Source organism: Tympanuchus pallidicinctus, unplaced genomic scaffold (assembly GCF_026119805.1).
Source record: "Tympanuchus pallidicinctus isolate F22 unplaced genomic scaffold, pur_lepc_1.0 scaffold11, whole genome shotgun sequence".
Classification (NCBI taxonomy): domain Eukaryota; kingdom Metazoa; phylum Chordata; class Aves; order Galliformes; family Phasianidae; genus Tympanuchus; species Tympanuchus pallidicinctus.
The window spans coordinates 20,576,582-20,593,150 of record NW_026294627.1 but is presented as its reverse complement, the minus strand read 5'-3'; the positions used below and the strand labels follow the sequence as shown (position 1 = coordinate 20,593,150).

The window sequence follows — 16,569 nt, the reverse complement described above, 5'->3', positions numbered from 1 at the left end:
CTCTGTCACAGCCCTTTGTACAGGCTTTCACACAATCTTCCTCACAAAAAGAGGACACTTTTAATAAACCTAAATAAGCTTAAAATGTAATCTAATGAACAGAACAAACAGGAAAAAATACATGCTGTCCATCACAACTGACCTCAACAGTGAATTTATAACAGTGCAACTCTCCTTTGTCTGTTGAGGATTATTTTCAACATGGATGCACTTCAAGGATTTAGCTTTCACAATGACCCTGGAGGCAACTATATTCCACAACAAAAGAAACAGTGAACAGCCTCAAGGGAGAACATTACCCATACACAGATAATCTACAATATCACCTAGCTAACTCTGTCAAATAACATGAAGGCTAAACATGTAAAAATAGAATCTTGACAACACCGAACGTGTGGTGGGCTATTTTGAGACTTCGATACACTTGCCTTGGGCTTAATGGCAGTCAAAGAACTTTTCACTGGATAGCAGCATGTCTCAATGCCAAATTTGTTTCTCAGTAATATACAATATCTCCATCTATCTCTAAGGACTGAAATATGCTTAGATGTGTGTAACTTCCTGGAGTTCAGCATTTTAAGACAAGAAAGCACTGAAATAAAGAAGTAATAGCTCTTTTCTGAGCAGGCCAGATTTCTCCATCTTAGAATAGAATTCGCTGAACATGAAGACTTGCCACTATGCATCAAGATTTCTCTTTGGGACCATGTTAATTAGCATTCTATAACCATAATTGAGAAATTGAGAAAACAAATATGTCTTCTGTTTGCCTCAATATTAAATTATGCAGATTATGTTAATTTTCACATTGTCTTTCTTGCCAAAGGTAAAGTAGGCTAGCACTGTTCTCTGGGATGCTATGCAGAAATTGTCTTATCAATTACCCACATATGCAGAACTTGCTGCGTACTACAATGAAATGCATAGAAGAAACAAGAAAGTATTGTCAATACCTATGCAGCTTTAGGAGCCTAAAACTACTTCCCACGGCAGCTGGTATATGATTTTACTCCAGATAACTCATAACAACATTTCAGTTATCAGTTTCATTTCAGTCATTTTCTCAAAGCAGCTACTGCATGTTATTACACTTCAATAGCAAGTAAACATTCTCCCATACACTGGTGAAACTGCTTAATGATTCCTGTTTTTTAGCCTAGGATTTTATAAGGAATTTCAGATAGGAACATTTGAGATAATATATTCTCAATCTCAGTATCCTAATCCTGAAGGTAAGAAATGATTTCTTTTCTACTAATTCTGTAGTTCCATTACATGCCTTTGCAACTATTTTGCATTATTTTATTATTATCAGCAGAGAGGGAATGAAGTCAAGAGAGCCTTCCTTGGTACTCTGTTTCTTGTGCCAACATGTGTAAAAATAAAATTTTGCAAAGATCTTTCCGAAGCTTTAGACATTCTTCCATTAAGTAGTTGTTAAAAGCACTTGGATTTAAGGACAAAGCTGTACAATTCTAACAATCTAGCTTGGGTTTCACCCTTATCTCTCTAAAACTTTCCTTAACAAATGCCTTTTCCAGAGTACTGTTCACTCCAGAATGTTTTCAGAATTCTACCCAATTTTAACATGGTCTCTTAAAAGAAGTGGCAACTTGCAATTGCAAAATGCAATTCTTCTGCCAAGATTTCAGGTAACAATCATTTCACCTTTACTCTCCTCTCTGTTTGTTCCTTGAAAATATTCCATTAGTTCTCTCATTCCGTTTATGGTCAGTTGGTCACCTACAATAACTCTCATCATCATTCTGTAATCACTACTTTCTAGTGCATAACTACTAATTCTGTAAGCATGGCACTCATTATTCACTGCTAGGTACATGACCCTCATTTTATTGTATTAAAATCTGTGCTACTGAATTCTGTTCATCCTACCAACTTGACTGCTCTGTAACAGTCTATTTCTTCTACTCATCATTCATATATTTGTCAAATCATTTTCTTCCAAGATTCTTAGCATTCATTTTGTAATTGGTAAGAAAGCTACAATAACTGTTCCAATACACAAGTATTAAAACTATCACTTAGCAGTTGCCTGATACCATCCTTGGAAATAGTTTCAATGATTTTTTTATTTTTTTTTAATTGACTTACAGTTCTTGAAGCAGCACCCAGTATTTAGATAATTACAAAACCAGTTATTTTCTCTCACATCTCGAAAATGCAAAAGCACTTCTTTACTTCCCTTCTCCATTTCTGTGCACAAAGGTCCACGTTAAACAGCCAAGTTGATGTAAGTCTCTCCCACCAGAAAGATCTCTGGCCACATCATTCTGCAGTCAGTTGCCACTTGGATCATAACTAAGTAAGTAACTGGGAGTGGCCAGTAAGGATTTACAAATAGGAAATCATCTTTGATCAAAAAGAAGCTTGCTACAATTAAATGACTGGATTGGAGAATGAGAGGAAAGCTCTGGATATTTTTTTATCCTGAATTTTTAACTTTTTAATCATCCAAGATTTTTCAGTACTCAACCGTCCTCAGTGACAGACTTTATTAAGGATGAAGCTATTACTTCTATTTTTATCAGAACAGTAAATTAAATTAAATTTGCGATATTTTAGGTATAAAAAAAATGTGTGTAAGGAACTAAAAATTAAAAAAAAAAAAAAAAAAACAACAACTGGATGGTTATTAGGAAACCAAAGAAAACTATAAATACATGATTAAAAGTTACTTACCAGTAGAGATAGGGTTTATCCTTATCCACATTTATATTGTTTAGTGGGTCCATACGAAACCAAGTGTTAAGGGTAAACCCATTTTGATAAGGCCACTTAGCAATAGGAGGCAATGCAATTGCCTAAAACGAAAAAAAAGAAAAAAAAGATAAAAAGAGAACAAGCCAAGAATACATTTTTTGTTAAGCATTGCTAAATATAATCTCTTTATAAAATTTTCTTATTATAAATCTGCAGATCTACTCTAACATTCAAATATTAAAGAAAAATATTTAAAAACGTTAAATAGTGCTTCTGAAAAAAAAAGCATTGTTTTCCATTTATTTTAAAATACTTTAATTTTTAACTACATAAATTATACTAATAGAGAACATACATCTAGTACTAGGAAGAACCCTTCATTTGCAACAGTAAGGGAGCTCTCACAAGTAGTTCAGTATTGGTACAACTGACTTTTCGACCTTCACATACTGCAGATGAAGTCTTGGGTATAGGTGGAGAATGCATCCAATTTTAAAGATATTTATCACCAGGTAAATATTATGCAGTTACTCTGCATCGGTACTACACTGATGTCACCAATGTGCATTACAACTGAAAAACTCAATTCAGTGCAGAACTTGGTTCTACCTCAGCTCTAACAAATGATTTTAGAAGCAGTTGTCCACAGTTCACTTCAGAGAATGAATCCTCTCTAGATCTTCATAGTGCAATACAACATGGACTACTCAAGAAATGTAAAATTGAAACTTGTATTTAATGATTTCCAGGTGCACAATCAATGATGAGTAGTACGTATATGAAGCAAGATCATGGCCGAGGAAAGGGGAACGCTTACTGCACATTTCAATTGTAAACGTGACTCCCAATAACTGATGCAAATTGCTGCACGTTTTTAGATAGGAATACATATTTGAAATTTTTCTGCAAAACTTTTTCTGAAGATCTAAGTGAAAATCAAATTTAAGACAAACATTTCATCATGATTTGCCTCGGAAGCCCAGAAATGTCACAGCAGTGTATGTCACAATAGACATTCATATTTTGTAACAGCTATCTTCCTGCTGCATTTACATTTGGTAGAGATTAACAATGGTTTTAACTTAGTAGTAGCAAATGAAATGCTCTCTTTCAAAGCTCAACTACTAAATCCTCACACAGTGCACTCTATGCACTTTGGTGGTACATCTGTTTATGCAGACAAATATTGAACAAGATCAAGGAAGTATTTTAGCCAAAAACAGGCTGGGTGAAAAAGTTATTTTCAACCAGTTTATTTCGCTGATGTAATCCACTATACCAGTGGCTGTACTGACAAAGAAGAGGTGGTAGTTTAAGATTTAAGTTGAGGAAATGCATTTGCAACAGTCCAAGAGAATCTGTTATCACCCCTCATCCTTTGGAATGAAGGCACAGAATGACTTCCGCTCCATACCAGAATGTATTGAACCTCAAACCTGGAGTTCTCTTTTTTTAACATTTACACTGCCTTAATAAGTATATTTATAATCTGTATACAACAATTAGATTTTTGTGCAGGTTTTTTTGTTTGTTTGTTTGTTTTAGTTTTTCTGAAACTTGAAAAAGATACAATAAAATTTCTGACTTAGCTGTCACTATTAACTCCACATTTTCCTCAAGGCCCAGATTTATGTAACATAGTACCGATTACATTATTCAAAACAAATGCTATTCTTAGGAATTGTAAATTTTCACTTTAATGGCAATTTCCCCTGTCAAAAATCTGGTGTATGACATTCCAATTCTCCTAAGTGTACCATTTCAACAGTACAACTACCTTGAAAACCTAATGGAAAGCAAAGTCTGTGGTATTCAGGTACTTCCTGTACTTCCTCTGTTTCCCTTGCACAAATTTCCGAAGGCAAAATACAGGAAATGCAAGGAAGATGCAATTTATTTGTTCCTCAAATTGTACTATTTTGGTTGAAAACTTACTGCAGCACTACAGCCAGGGAAGTTGAAAAAGGTATCAGGCCCATGTCTCTGTGGCATCTGATTAAGGACTGATAACAATTTAACCGCGTGTCTTGGCTGTGAAAACAAGAAAATGGCACTGGAGTAAATACAGACAGTTTTATACTCGTTAGGCTACAATGGAAACTGGACAGTTTTCAAACAACACAGCAAATTAACTCCATAGTAGTTAGCTAAAGTACTTCATAAACATATGTTCAATCAAGATGAAAAAAAATATTCAAGTTTATATGTCCCAGGAGACAATTTATGTTAACTTCAGTCTCTAATGGAATGACACTTAATGCTTTATCTGATCACAGCTTACCCAGATTCCATTTTCGCCTCGAAGCATGCTGAACAAAAGCTTCAACTCTTTGACAGTGATGCTGTAGCTGGCAAGAACCCCCAACATATCAACTAGAAGATCTTCAAAGGAAAATAAAGTTATTCTGAACTCTGAATTCCATTGTTTTGACAGAAAGAAAAAAAAAAGCTGAAGAAGTTAATACCTTTAAAAGTAAATGTATTCACAACTTCTAAAAATCAACTTAGTAGCTTTAAATATTTTACAAAGGATTTCATACTATCGTTGATTAATGTTAAAAATAAATTTACATATGCAGTTTCAGATGTTGCATCACACTTACGAACAAAGCATCTACTATATTTAAGAAGATTAATTCTTCCTCTTCTGTACCATTCATCATACATTATAAACTTATTGCTTGTTCATTTCTATTGTAAACTTTTGGGATAAAGGCTTCTTCATTCCTCTGAAGTTAGTATTTTTCGAACACTTCTAATCTAAAAGGTGTTTGAAATTATTTTTTAACTGAACTACTTTATGTTTAATACTTTACTGCTAAGTGCATTATTCAGAGAATTTTTATGTTTCACACAGCTTTGCTACAGTGAAAATGCTTCCAATTTTTACCACAATGAAAAGCCAGAACCAACCAACCAAATAACTCACCATCAGCAACAATGAAATGAAAATCAGTGAGAAAAAACAAGACCAAAATATAAAGAAGTCATCAAAATTCTTAAAGTCTATGTAATATATCTTTCACTAAAACACCTCAAAATCCATGAAATTTTAAATTAATAGCATTACATAGCTTGCCTTTCAGGTAAAATCAGGTATAAAACTTTTGCTAGTTGTTGGAGCTTTGTTTTAAAACACAGAATTTCATTTTAAAAATTCGTTAGTTTGTGGGACGATGGATTTTGCCTATGCTCTGCATTTTCTTCTGAAATAAACAGCACTACAAGAAATTACTATTGCCTTTAGTAGAAGGAAAAACAAATTGCACATCTTTGCAGATGTATCGCAAGAAATTAACTCAGAGATCAAACTGAAGTACAGACATTTCAAAACAAAAAAGCTACGACAAAATAGAATCAGCATTAAAAATCTAATTTCTTCAATGCTCAACAATCAGAACATTCTCCCTATAGACCCTTCAAAAGACATGATAAAGCTTGTAACTTCTTTATAAGTAGGCATGTTCTCTTTGTTCATCAGTGAAAGAATGACTCTTAGACCTGCTAACAAATAGTAGCATTAAAAAATATTAATTCTCTAGGATGATATCTTGTTTTTAAACAAATTTTCTCTGCAAATCCCCAAATATATGTTTTTGTGTAAAGCTATCACTATCTATTAGCTTCTTCTACTATGAAACCAGTCTCTGGTCTTCAGTACAAAAGGCATTCAATTCACAGGGGACATACTAAGCTGTTCACTGATGCAGTAAAATTGCATGTCAGGAAAAGCAAAACAAGAAGACAAAACACAAAAACACTATAACTCACAGTAATTTTCACCACAAAAATCAGACTATTTCCCAAATATTAAAGCTTGTTTTTAGTTTTTTGTTAAAGCACGTTTTTATTCCTTTCTGCAAACAGTTTGTTTGGGAGTTTAATTAACATTCCTTTTAAAATTAGTGGTAGGTTATAATCGTGATAGAATTTCCTGAAGGAAAGCAAAACACAGCGAAGAAAACAAGTCATATGTACCCAGCTCGTCCTCTAGTACCTAAAGCCATCTGCCCCCTTCACCATTCAGTCACTAGCATGCAACATGAAGCTGGCAGTGATCACACATGTTGTACGTGAGCAGAAACTGAGAACAGTAACACTGACAACTCAGAAAGGGAAATCAGCATGAGTGAATACCAATCTTCAGCTGAGAATTTCCCTATTCCCAAGTCTTAGTCTGTGTTTTAAATCAAGCTACTTCAATTTTTGCTTTCTTTATAACGCCTCGTGTAGAAGCAAAAAATGTTTGATGAAAATCAGAAGACCGTTTTAAAAATCCTCTACCACAGATGATGACAAGAGCAATACAATCAAGCACAGGAACGACTGACAGATTTTTAAAATCACTGAACACACGTTATGTTGCTTCATCGTTAAAGTCCTGGACTACCTTAGGGCACAGAAAAAGTCTTATTTCTTCTCAAGATATTAATACCCCACAGGCATTAGCAGTCCATAGTTACCAAGAATGAATAAAACATTTAGGGAGATACATAAGTATAAATTCCCTAACATTGTATTCTTCAGTAAAACAAAGACCAGAAAGATTGAAGCATGCTGAGGTAACAACTGCAGATAACGGAAGGAACACCTATGGAAGTCAGTGTACTTAAGCAACTAAATACAACAGGCAACATTTTCCCTTACACACCTCTGAAGAGGGGCTGTTTTTTGCTTTGGTGTAACCAAATATAAAAAAGCCTGCACTATTACTACAAAACTTTATTCATACGTATTAAAATCTCACTGAAAATAGTCAGTCCACCCCTGGTTTATAATCATAATAGTCTGCTCATCTGTAAATGAACAGAGCTACAAAACACCATAATCTCCCTTTTTGTTTTTAACATTTTCATCATTTTCTGTAATGTTAAATATGATTGCATATAAAACTGGTATCTGTGATCTCATTTCAGAAATAAGAAAGTCCAAAAGGAGAAAACAGACACTTTCTCATCTGTACAGCATTTGAAAAATGCACAGAATGAAACAGATATTTGTTTTTTTACTGGCGTTTTCTGAATACTTTCATGAAAAGCAGTTTATATATGCTTTACCAATTCATCAAAAGCTTTGAAGAAATGCTTAATTCAATCATTTCATTCGAAAATAAAATGGCAAAAGAGCCTGCCTGTCTCTCAAGTAAACAGAATATATCTCATTGGATGATGAGCATTAACTTTAGAAGATGTATGGAACAGCATTGGGAATGCGACTTCAGGAAAACTACTTCATGCCTCCTTAAATGTTAGGCAACAGGCAGCCATGAAACAGAGCATTTTAGCTCTAGTTGTGAAGCAGATGTAGTTCTACAGACTGGCAATAGAGAATACAAGAATTTTGAATCTTCTTTTGTGGATCCAGTTGGAAGATAAATGATTGTTAACAGCCTGCTAAGGGCAGGACAGTTCAAAGCTAACATTTTTGCTTAGAAATCAGGAACTGTTTCAATAGTTAAGAATTTTGATCCAGATATTCCAAAACAAATACCTAAAGCATCACAACAGAACTGCAGAAAATAAAATGGGGCTGAAGAGAGACACATCCACTGAGTATGAGGTAGGGTTATGTTCACCTTTCAGACATCTCTGAAGTTACTACAGATACGTTATCTCTTATATCAAGGAGTCTCTTGGAACAGAATATCTGCATCACTATTCATCGAGCAGAAAGAAAAGATAGAACTCCTGGGCAGCTGTTAATAAAAAAGTCTGCCAATCACCTAAGTGAATATTTCCATAATCTTTTGCCTAAAGATTGATAAAGTGTCTGATCACCCCCTATCTTAGTATAACAGATTATCATAGTGTACAGATGAATTGTGATAGGTGATACTTCTGGAAAACAAATTACAATCCAAATAGCAATGAACTCATTTGGATACCAATTGGCACTGATTAAGCTTTTATTCTTGACCACAGAATCTGCAAAATCTCAAGAAGTGATACATTTAAAGCACTGAGAAGTCTCATAGTCTGACAGTCTTCATCTGAATGGACAACCAAGTTTCTCTCACTGCAAAAGATTGGGTATATGTTTATTTGCCTCTCTTACTTTCATAAGGTCAGAGGACACTAGCTTCAGCCTTAGACTGGTCCTCAAAGACTGCTCTCACTGTCAGAACATAACAGTCAATACCTGTCTCAGGTATGTTCAGACCCTATATAGGTTCAATCTATACAGCATTTCAGAAGGAAGAAGATGAGATGACCTAAAAATCAAAGAAAAAGCCTGCAGAACAAAAAAACAAAAACAAAAAACACAACGAAACAATCTTCACCTTTTGCAGATGATAAAAGCCAACTGCAAAACACTGGGACGGAAACTAACGAATGCTAAAGTATGTTCAGAACATACTTTGTCAGTGTTAAAAATTATTTTTCTAGAGAATTTCATACTTTATCCTCAAAGTATGGAAAGTTCATAGAAACATCTGGGGCCAAACTGCTCTACAATTATTGACCATGATTTCGGCATATGCATATTAGATTAAGATCAGATTAAAAAATACATCAATGTGTTAGCATTCTGTCATCAAGTGACTGCTACCTGACTGCTTATTAGATGACCATATTTACTGCTTCCGTTTTATTGCCAAAGTTGCCATTCATTATTGTTCCCAGAAATAACGAGATTAAAATTAAAATAGAAATTTGGTTTTTTTTTTCTCTCATCTTTCTCAGTAAATTTCTCAGAAAGCCCACACGCATCTATTTAATGTTCTCAAAGAACCAACAGTGTGGTGTTCTCCCAAATCTCTGTTAATTTCATAACATGTACAAGGCTTGCAGATACACATTCCAGAACTAGTAAGTCATAAGAATTTCAATTTTCAGTTCTGTTTTTAAACTAAATACGTGCTCTCCTCATCTACGTGAGTATTCAGCAGGGAAAGCTTATTTGTGCTTCTTCTACAGAAAGTCTTTCTGAAATACTGTGTGACAACTGTCAGAAAAAAAAATATATAATTAATGGGAAAGAGGCTTGATGAAATTCCTTTATCAAGGTATTACCCCTGATTTATATTAATTGACAATTGAGAGCATTTTTCAATTTCCAGGTGTTCCTGGAAGATAGATCCCATACTCTCTTGATCTGTGACATCTATAGAAAGCTCAGCAATTTGAAAAATTTGTCTCCAATAAGGACATCATCAGAGGTATGTATGCCATATACAGAAGTATTATTTAGGGGACCTGAAGAATTTTTGTTAGTATAATTACTGATTTCCAAGAAAAAAACAGTGATAGAACTTGAAGATAGGAATGTCTGTGTTCATGAAGTGATGCCTTATAGTTAATTAGAAATAAATATTTTCTTTCCCTTCATACGTATATACCAGTCCTGGAAACAAAGCATTTGTCTACGAATCTAATGATCGTACATCGCTCTGAATCTCACAGTACAATAGTTAACATAACACTTCTTCTGATTTTAGCCTTTCCACATACATTTGTAAGACTTTGAAATACAATTAGAGCTTTTTTGAATACTTATTACTACATACACCTTTTTACTGAAAAAAGCCAAAGACAAAAACATTCCTGAATAATCCATATTTCCTGCTGCTGTTATTCTCTTCTTGTTTCTGGTCTGCAGTCCTTGTTGTTTTTTTTTTGTTCCACAAAGCCTATATATCTGTCAGGAATCAGGTCATCAACTAAAATCTTAAGAGTTAGAATTATGGCAGACAAATCTCCGATCTTTCAAAAATGCCTCACAACTTAAGTACCCTGCTATCAATCCAAATGTATATAAAAATGAAGAATCCCCTTCACACTTCAGGAAGTGCTTAAGTTTCCCCCCAGGAAAAAGAAGGAGTACATAAATACTAATCACATATAGCTCTTAGTTGTCATGTTTAAACTTGATAACAAAACCTACTCCTCTAACTAAATCATTCAGGACTCTACTACTCAGAGAATGTAGTATACAATAAAAACTCCTTCAAAAGTAATCTAAAAACCTTGTCTGTGAAAGAATTTCATCATCTATTTTCAGTGAGTAAATGATGTAATTTTTTTAAATCGTAAAAATATTACAGGCTTTTGAAAACAATCACAGCTGACTGATGATTTAGCTGTGTGATCACACAGAAATAAATTAATAAAATCCAAATGTCCAGCATTTAAAGCTATTCTTAATTTTATATGCTGTCACATGTGGCTTACCACTCTAAATATCTGAATAATTCAAAATGATCAATGTACATCAGAATTAAGAGATTATCTTGAAAGTTTAACAGATTCTGTTCTTGGTTATATTCAGACTGCTTTATTTTATCACTAAATACTATCTTCTCAAAAGAATAAATAGGCAATCGTTTTAGACAGCATCTACATATATTTTTAACTATGAATATATATTCTTGTCTTCATTTTTTCTGAAATTGATAAAAAACCTGATTCAGTGGAGGTACTAATCAAAACATTACTTTCAGTAAAAAACAGAACATCCCCAAACCCTCTATACTCACAAAAAGTTGACAGTTCAGCTATGTAAGGATTATTTTATCAGTTGGTGATTTATACCTGCTATCATGTCGTCCACAGTACTCATCTTCAGCAGTACCTGTTCAATTAAGCCAACTTCTGTGCTAGTCTGTAAATTACGGACACTTTTACGTAGAATTGCTGTGAACATACTCCAAATTTCAGCTTGGCACGTTACATCACAGTGCTCCAAAAGCTCTGACATGCACGTAATGCTCTCTGCATCCTGGATTATAAAGTTCATCTCCAGATCAAATTCACCACCAACCAGCTACAAAAGAAAATGAGAACAGTGTTACAACGTGATAGCTTGAATGTCTTTCATACCTGCATTGTCCCCAACAGTGAATTTTCTTTTTGATAGTAATAGCACCGAGTCTGTCAGAGTTCAAGAAGCATTTAGACAACACTCATAGAAACATGGTTTGAATTTTGGGTGGTCCCATGTGGAGCCAGGAGTTGGGCTCAACAATCTTTGCGGGCCCCTTCCAACTCAGGATATTCTGTGATTCTATGAGGGAGGTAATTTTGACAGAGAAACTCACAGATGTCATCAGCTGTGAGTTATGTCAATTTGATTTCACAGCAAACTGACAATCACACCACACAAAACATACCTTGTACAAAATCTACCCACCACTAGCAAAAATATATTTCCTTCCTTTCTGTCACAGAGATGAACACAACACTTTCATGACATGCAGTCAGAAAATACATGAAATATTCCTTAATGTAAAGTAACTGAAACAGCAGCCTTGCCCAGAGTGATGCAAGGCAGAAGCTACAGAAACCAAAAACCTAAAGAGAAACAGAGGCTTTCCCATAGTTCTGTTAAGAGACAACTATCTACTCAGAAGTAAAAAATCACTGAAAATGACTTAGTTATATTTCCACTTGATATAACATAACATTTACTTGTTTTCAAGACTTTACTGCTCTTTCCATTATAACATCTAAATCTCCCTCCAGTCATGTGCAGAACAAGAATCAAGGAACTGTTCTGGACTAAAGGAACGATGGAAAGCTTGCTAATTATACCACAGGACAATTCATGATGTGGCCACATGAACCTGCTGCTGATGCAAGGAGAGATGGCACTGGGAGAGGAACAAGCACTCCCATGAAGAATAATTTAACAGCAATACTGACAAAACTGCAGCCTGATGTCTGTCTACCTGGATCATTCCACACTGTCCTGAATTCTAACTAAACAGCACAACTAGAGGGCACATGTTAGGAGGAAAAATAAATGCAGTAGGCAAAAATTTGCAAAAAATATAGTCAAGACCAAGTATGTCTTTGGACAACTGAATTCACCATGTCATCAATTCCAAACCACTAGCCACTTGTGTAATTTTAAATATATTATCTCAGAATATCTTATGAAATGTATATAAAACTTAGCTTAAAAAATAATGGTCTTTAACGGTAGAAACATTATTCAGTTTTGAAGTATAAAAAGCCAGTGTCTTACCCTACTTTACCCTAGTATGACTGCTGAATCTTGAAAGTACCAGTGTTGAATTTCAGTAAGTGCAAAAAACATTATCTAATTCAGAAAGGCAAAAGAACAAATTAAATTAATTCTAAAATAATTGTAAGATAATCTTTTCTGTCTGTTCCAGGAAGGTATATAATTAAAACTGCAATAATATTTTAAATTAAAGAAATTCAAAGAATTCATCTCCAAGTACACAATCTCAATAGTGATTTTTAATACAAGGCTATGTCATCGCTTATTTAAAAGCAGTTTGTATTATTTTCAAATTAAACTCCAAGTATGAAGCAATATGAAATAATATGTAAGTCCTTTTCTGATAGTTGAAGCTATCAAAATTTTCAGTCTTCTTCTTTCAGTTCTGCTTTTCAGAAAATTAATACAACTAAGGATTAGCTTTGGCTTCTACCCTCACTCATGCTTCTCATCATCAGTTGTACAGAGCAATAATGTCTCCCCTGAGCCTCCTCTTCTCCGGACTGAACAGTCCCCAGTTTCCTCAGCTGCTCCCTATAAGACTTGTGCTCCAGATCCTTTAACAGCTTTGCTGCTGGACATGCTCCAGGGCCTCAAAAGTGGAAGTGTCAATTTATTTCTTTATCTTTCCGTGCAGGGAATCTAGGATAAGCAAATGTGGAGTCTCCATCCTGGGAGATAAAATCATCTGGACTCAGAGCTGGGCAATCTGCTCTAGGTGGTCCCATTTGAGCAGGGGGTTGGACCAGGTGATCTTCATATCAGCACGGAGAGGGAGGTGATCCTGCCCCTCTACTCTGCCCTCATGAAATCCCACATGTGGTTGGAGCCCCTAGCAAAGGAAATACGTGAAATTGTTGGATTATGTCCAGAGGAGGCCACAAAGATGATCAGAGGGCTGGAGCACCTCTCCTACAAAGAAAGGCTGAATAAGCTGGGCTTGTTGGGTCTGAAGAACAGAAGGCTCTGAGGAGAACTCACTGCAGCCTTCTAGTACCTGATGCTGGACATACAGGAAAGCGGCAAAGGGATTATTTATCAGAAATGTAGTGATAGAACAAGAGGGTTTTAAAAGAAGGAGGGTTTAGGTTAGACGCTAGGAAAGGAAACTCTTCACTATGAGGGTTGTGAGGCAGTGGCACAGCTGCCCAAAGAAGCTGTGGGTGCCCCATGCCTGGAGGTGTTCAAAGCCAGGATGAATGGGGCCCTGGGCAGCCTGGGCTGGTGAGAGATGTCCCTGCCAGCAGCAGGGAGGTCAGAACCAGACGATCTTGACGGTCCCTTTCAACCCAAAGCATTCTATGTTTCTATGAAAATAATTCAGGCTGTATTTTCTTGCTAGATTAATATACTAATATGTAAACTTTACAACACTGAAATAGAGCTCTGAAGTGATGTCAAAGCTAAATCAGTCTGAATTATGTTGTCGCTTCTGTTAAAAACAAGATGTCTATGAATTTAAAACATCTCAGAGAATCTGTGTCAAAAATAAACTGAATGTTGCTAAAACTGGCTTCAAGGGAAGTGTTCTACAGGACTACAGACTGTATTTGCCCATTTGTCATCAGAATGACTGCTTACTTCAGTACAAAGCACATGAAAATGTACCTCATTTCACTCAACGGTTAAAGTATATTCAGAGCACTAAAAATGATCAGTTTTTTAATTAAAGTCAACTTCCTTAAAAATTGAAACAAATTAATTAACCAACTAAAAGTTGTGGGAAAAAAAATATATAAAGTTTTAGCTTTTCTTAAAGATGTAGTCACAATAATAAACATACATTAAAAATGTTAACAGTCACCACAGAGAAAATTTTAAGATGACTAAGAAAATCTATAAAAAAATGAAATAAGAATAGGCAAATAAAAGACTATGATTAAATGATCAGTGTTCAAGAAGTAGTATAAGACAACTGCCTCTGCTTTGAAATGTGAAAAATACATATTTCAGCCAAGAAAAAGAAATGGAACATCCACAATTAAAAAAATAAAATAAAATAAAAAATTCAATACTTGCATTTCCCCAGGAAAAGATAGTAAGAAAAGAGGAGGAATAAGCAATCAGTCTTTACAAGATAGGGAAGTTATCAGAGGACTAACACCAGTATAACAAGGTAGTAACAGGTTTGTTGATACTAGTAAAAGGGCCAAGTTTGCTGCAGAACCAAAAAATCATTTAATGCTGTTTAAAGACACCAACTATAAAGAGCTGAAAAGTTATTTTTATGACAACGAGCACTTAGGTAATAATAGTTCAACATTAGTAAATGCAAACTAATGCATTTTAATGCATTTAATGCACTTTGTATTTTTATAATTTTCCCTACATTTACCATATGACTCTGAAATTCACTATTATCATCCAGAAAAGAGCTTGGAGCCAGTATGGGTAGTACTTTAACCAACTAAGTGACATTAAAGACTGTCAGTAACTGGAAAAATTTATAATGAGCTTGCAAGTTTATAACTTGGGTACAATTCTGACTGCAATACCACATATAAAGAGTTAAATCTTACTGCTGTCAAATAGCTTATTTTTAACATAACATGCAGAAGGCTTCTGTTCTAAGACAGATTTCAGCTAGAGTACAGTATGAATACAAGCATATTGTCACAGTAGCTGGTACATTACACCATAAATCAGTTCCCTTTCTATATCTTATAGATTAAATACAATCTTTTTGTTACATCAAACATTCAGTCTTACTTTGCAGTCTTCAAATGACAATTTAATATTCAGTAAAGACTATGCTTTCACTGTGATTAAGTATCTTGATTTATTGCATGTACTTTGCCAAGGTCACACACTGCTTTTAAACTATTCTGCATCTTTCACAGCAAAGCTGTAATAAACGAAGAAGCAAACTAATTTCACACTCCAGTTTCAAGCTAGATGAATATGGCCAACAACGTAGCCCCTCACAAAGTACTGAACTAGCAGCTATTGCAAATTAGGCTATCTTCTCTATCCTACGGTTGTTTAAAATGACAGGTTGATACGCCTTGCAAATTGCTCCAAGAATTTAAACCCACGCCACCATCCTCAAAGGCAGCTGCATTACTCATTCTCCATTCTTCTGAATGCTGTCGCCATTCCTCAGCAAGCTTCTCCCATTCATTACAATATGCAATATGCAAAAAAAAAGTGTTTATTCATGAGCTTCCGCATCTATACAGAGCTTAGGCTGCTCTTTTACTCCCATTTGGCTAGAACAAAGGTTAAATAGTTCCTCAAAATACAGAAATTGTCTACATATATCTGACAATACATTCAGATGAATTAAGAAGCAGAGTAAAATATGTGCTTGAACATCTAGGATATTTACACAGTTTGAAAAATCAGAATTCTTCAAAATCAGATTCTTCAAGATCTGAAGAATAGATTGAAACAAAAACACTACAGATAGCTGCCAAACTAGAAAAAAAAATAATCAAATAAACAGAGGATAGGAAATATGGCAATATTTGAAGAAATATACAAATGAAGCATCAGTATCATAGCAATTCTGAATGAAAATTCAAAGTATAGGTCAGAAGTTATTCTAGCATGATTTTATCAAAACCAAACCCCTGGGGATACAGAGGTTTTCAACACAAATTCATCTGTAGTGGGGATAAAAAGAGGAAAAAAAGTCAAATACAAGAATCCTAATAATTACACGAGATGCAAGAAAACGTTTATAGAGGCATTTGATATTGCTACAGTTAAACAAAAGCACTGAGTGCATTGTGCTAAAGAAAATGGTTCAGTAGAACAAATACACACACAAAAAAAGCCAAAACAATAAAATGTCAAAATTTGAACAACAGGAATACTAATTAAAACATTTTTCTTTGCACTTATATTCATGCCAATACATAAAACATCACAAATTTCTCA

General features: G+C 34.6%; 1 protein-coding gene across 11 annotated transcripts in view; it reads right to left on the bottom strand.

Annotated features, from left to right (window-relative positions):
- NBEA (neurobeachin) overlaps positions 1 to 16,569 on the bottom strand; it is a 457,907-nt gene that overhangs the window by 371,201 nt on the left and 70,137 nt on the right. For all 11 annotated transcript variants that reach the window (XM_052670998.1, XM_052670989.1, XM_052670990.1 and 8 more), the window contains exons 2-5: positions 11,253 to 11,484; positions 5,003 to 5,103; positions 4,657 to 4,752; positions 2,701 to 2,822 (exon numbers count right to left, since the gene is read on the bottom strand). In XM_052670998.1, the coding sequence (XP_052526958.1) occupies positions 2,701 to 2,822; positions 4,657 to 4,752; positions 5,003 to 5,103; positions 11,253 to 11,484 (551 nt within the window). The remainder of the gene's footprint in view (positions 1 to 2,700; positions 2,823 to 4,656; positions 4,753 to 5,002; positions 5,104 to 11,252; positions 11,485 to 16,569) is intronic.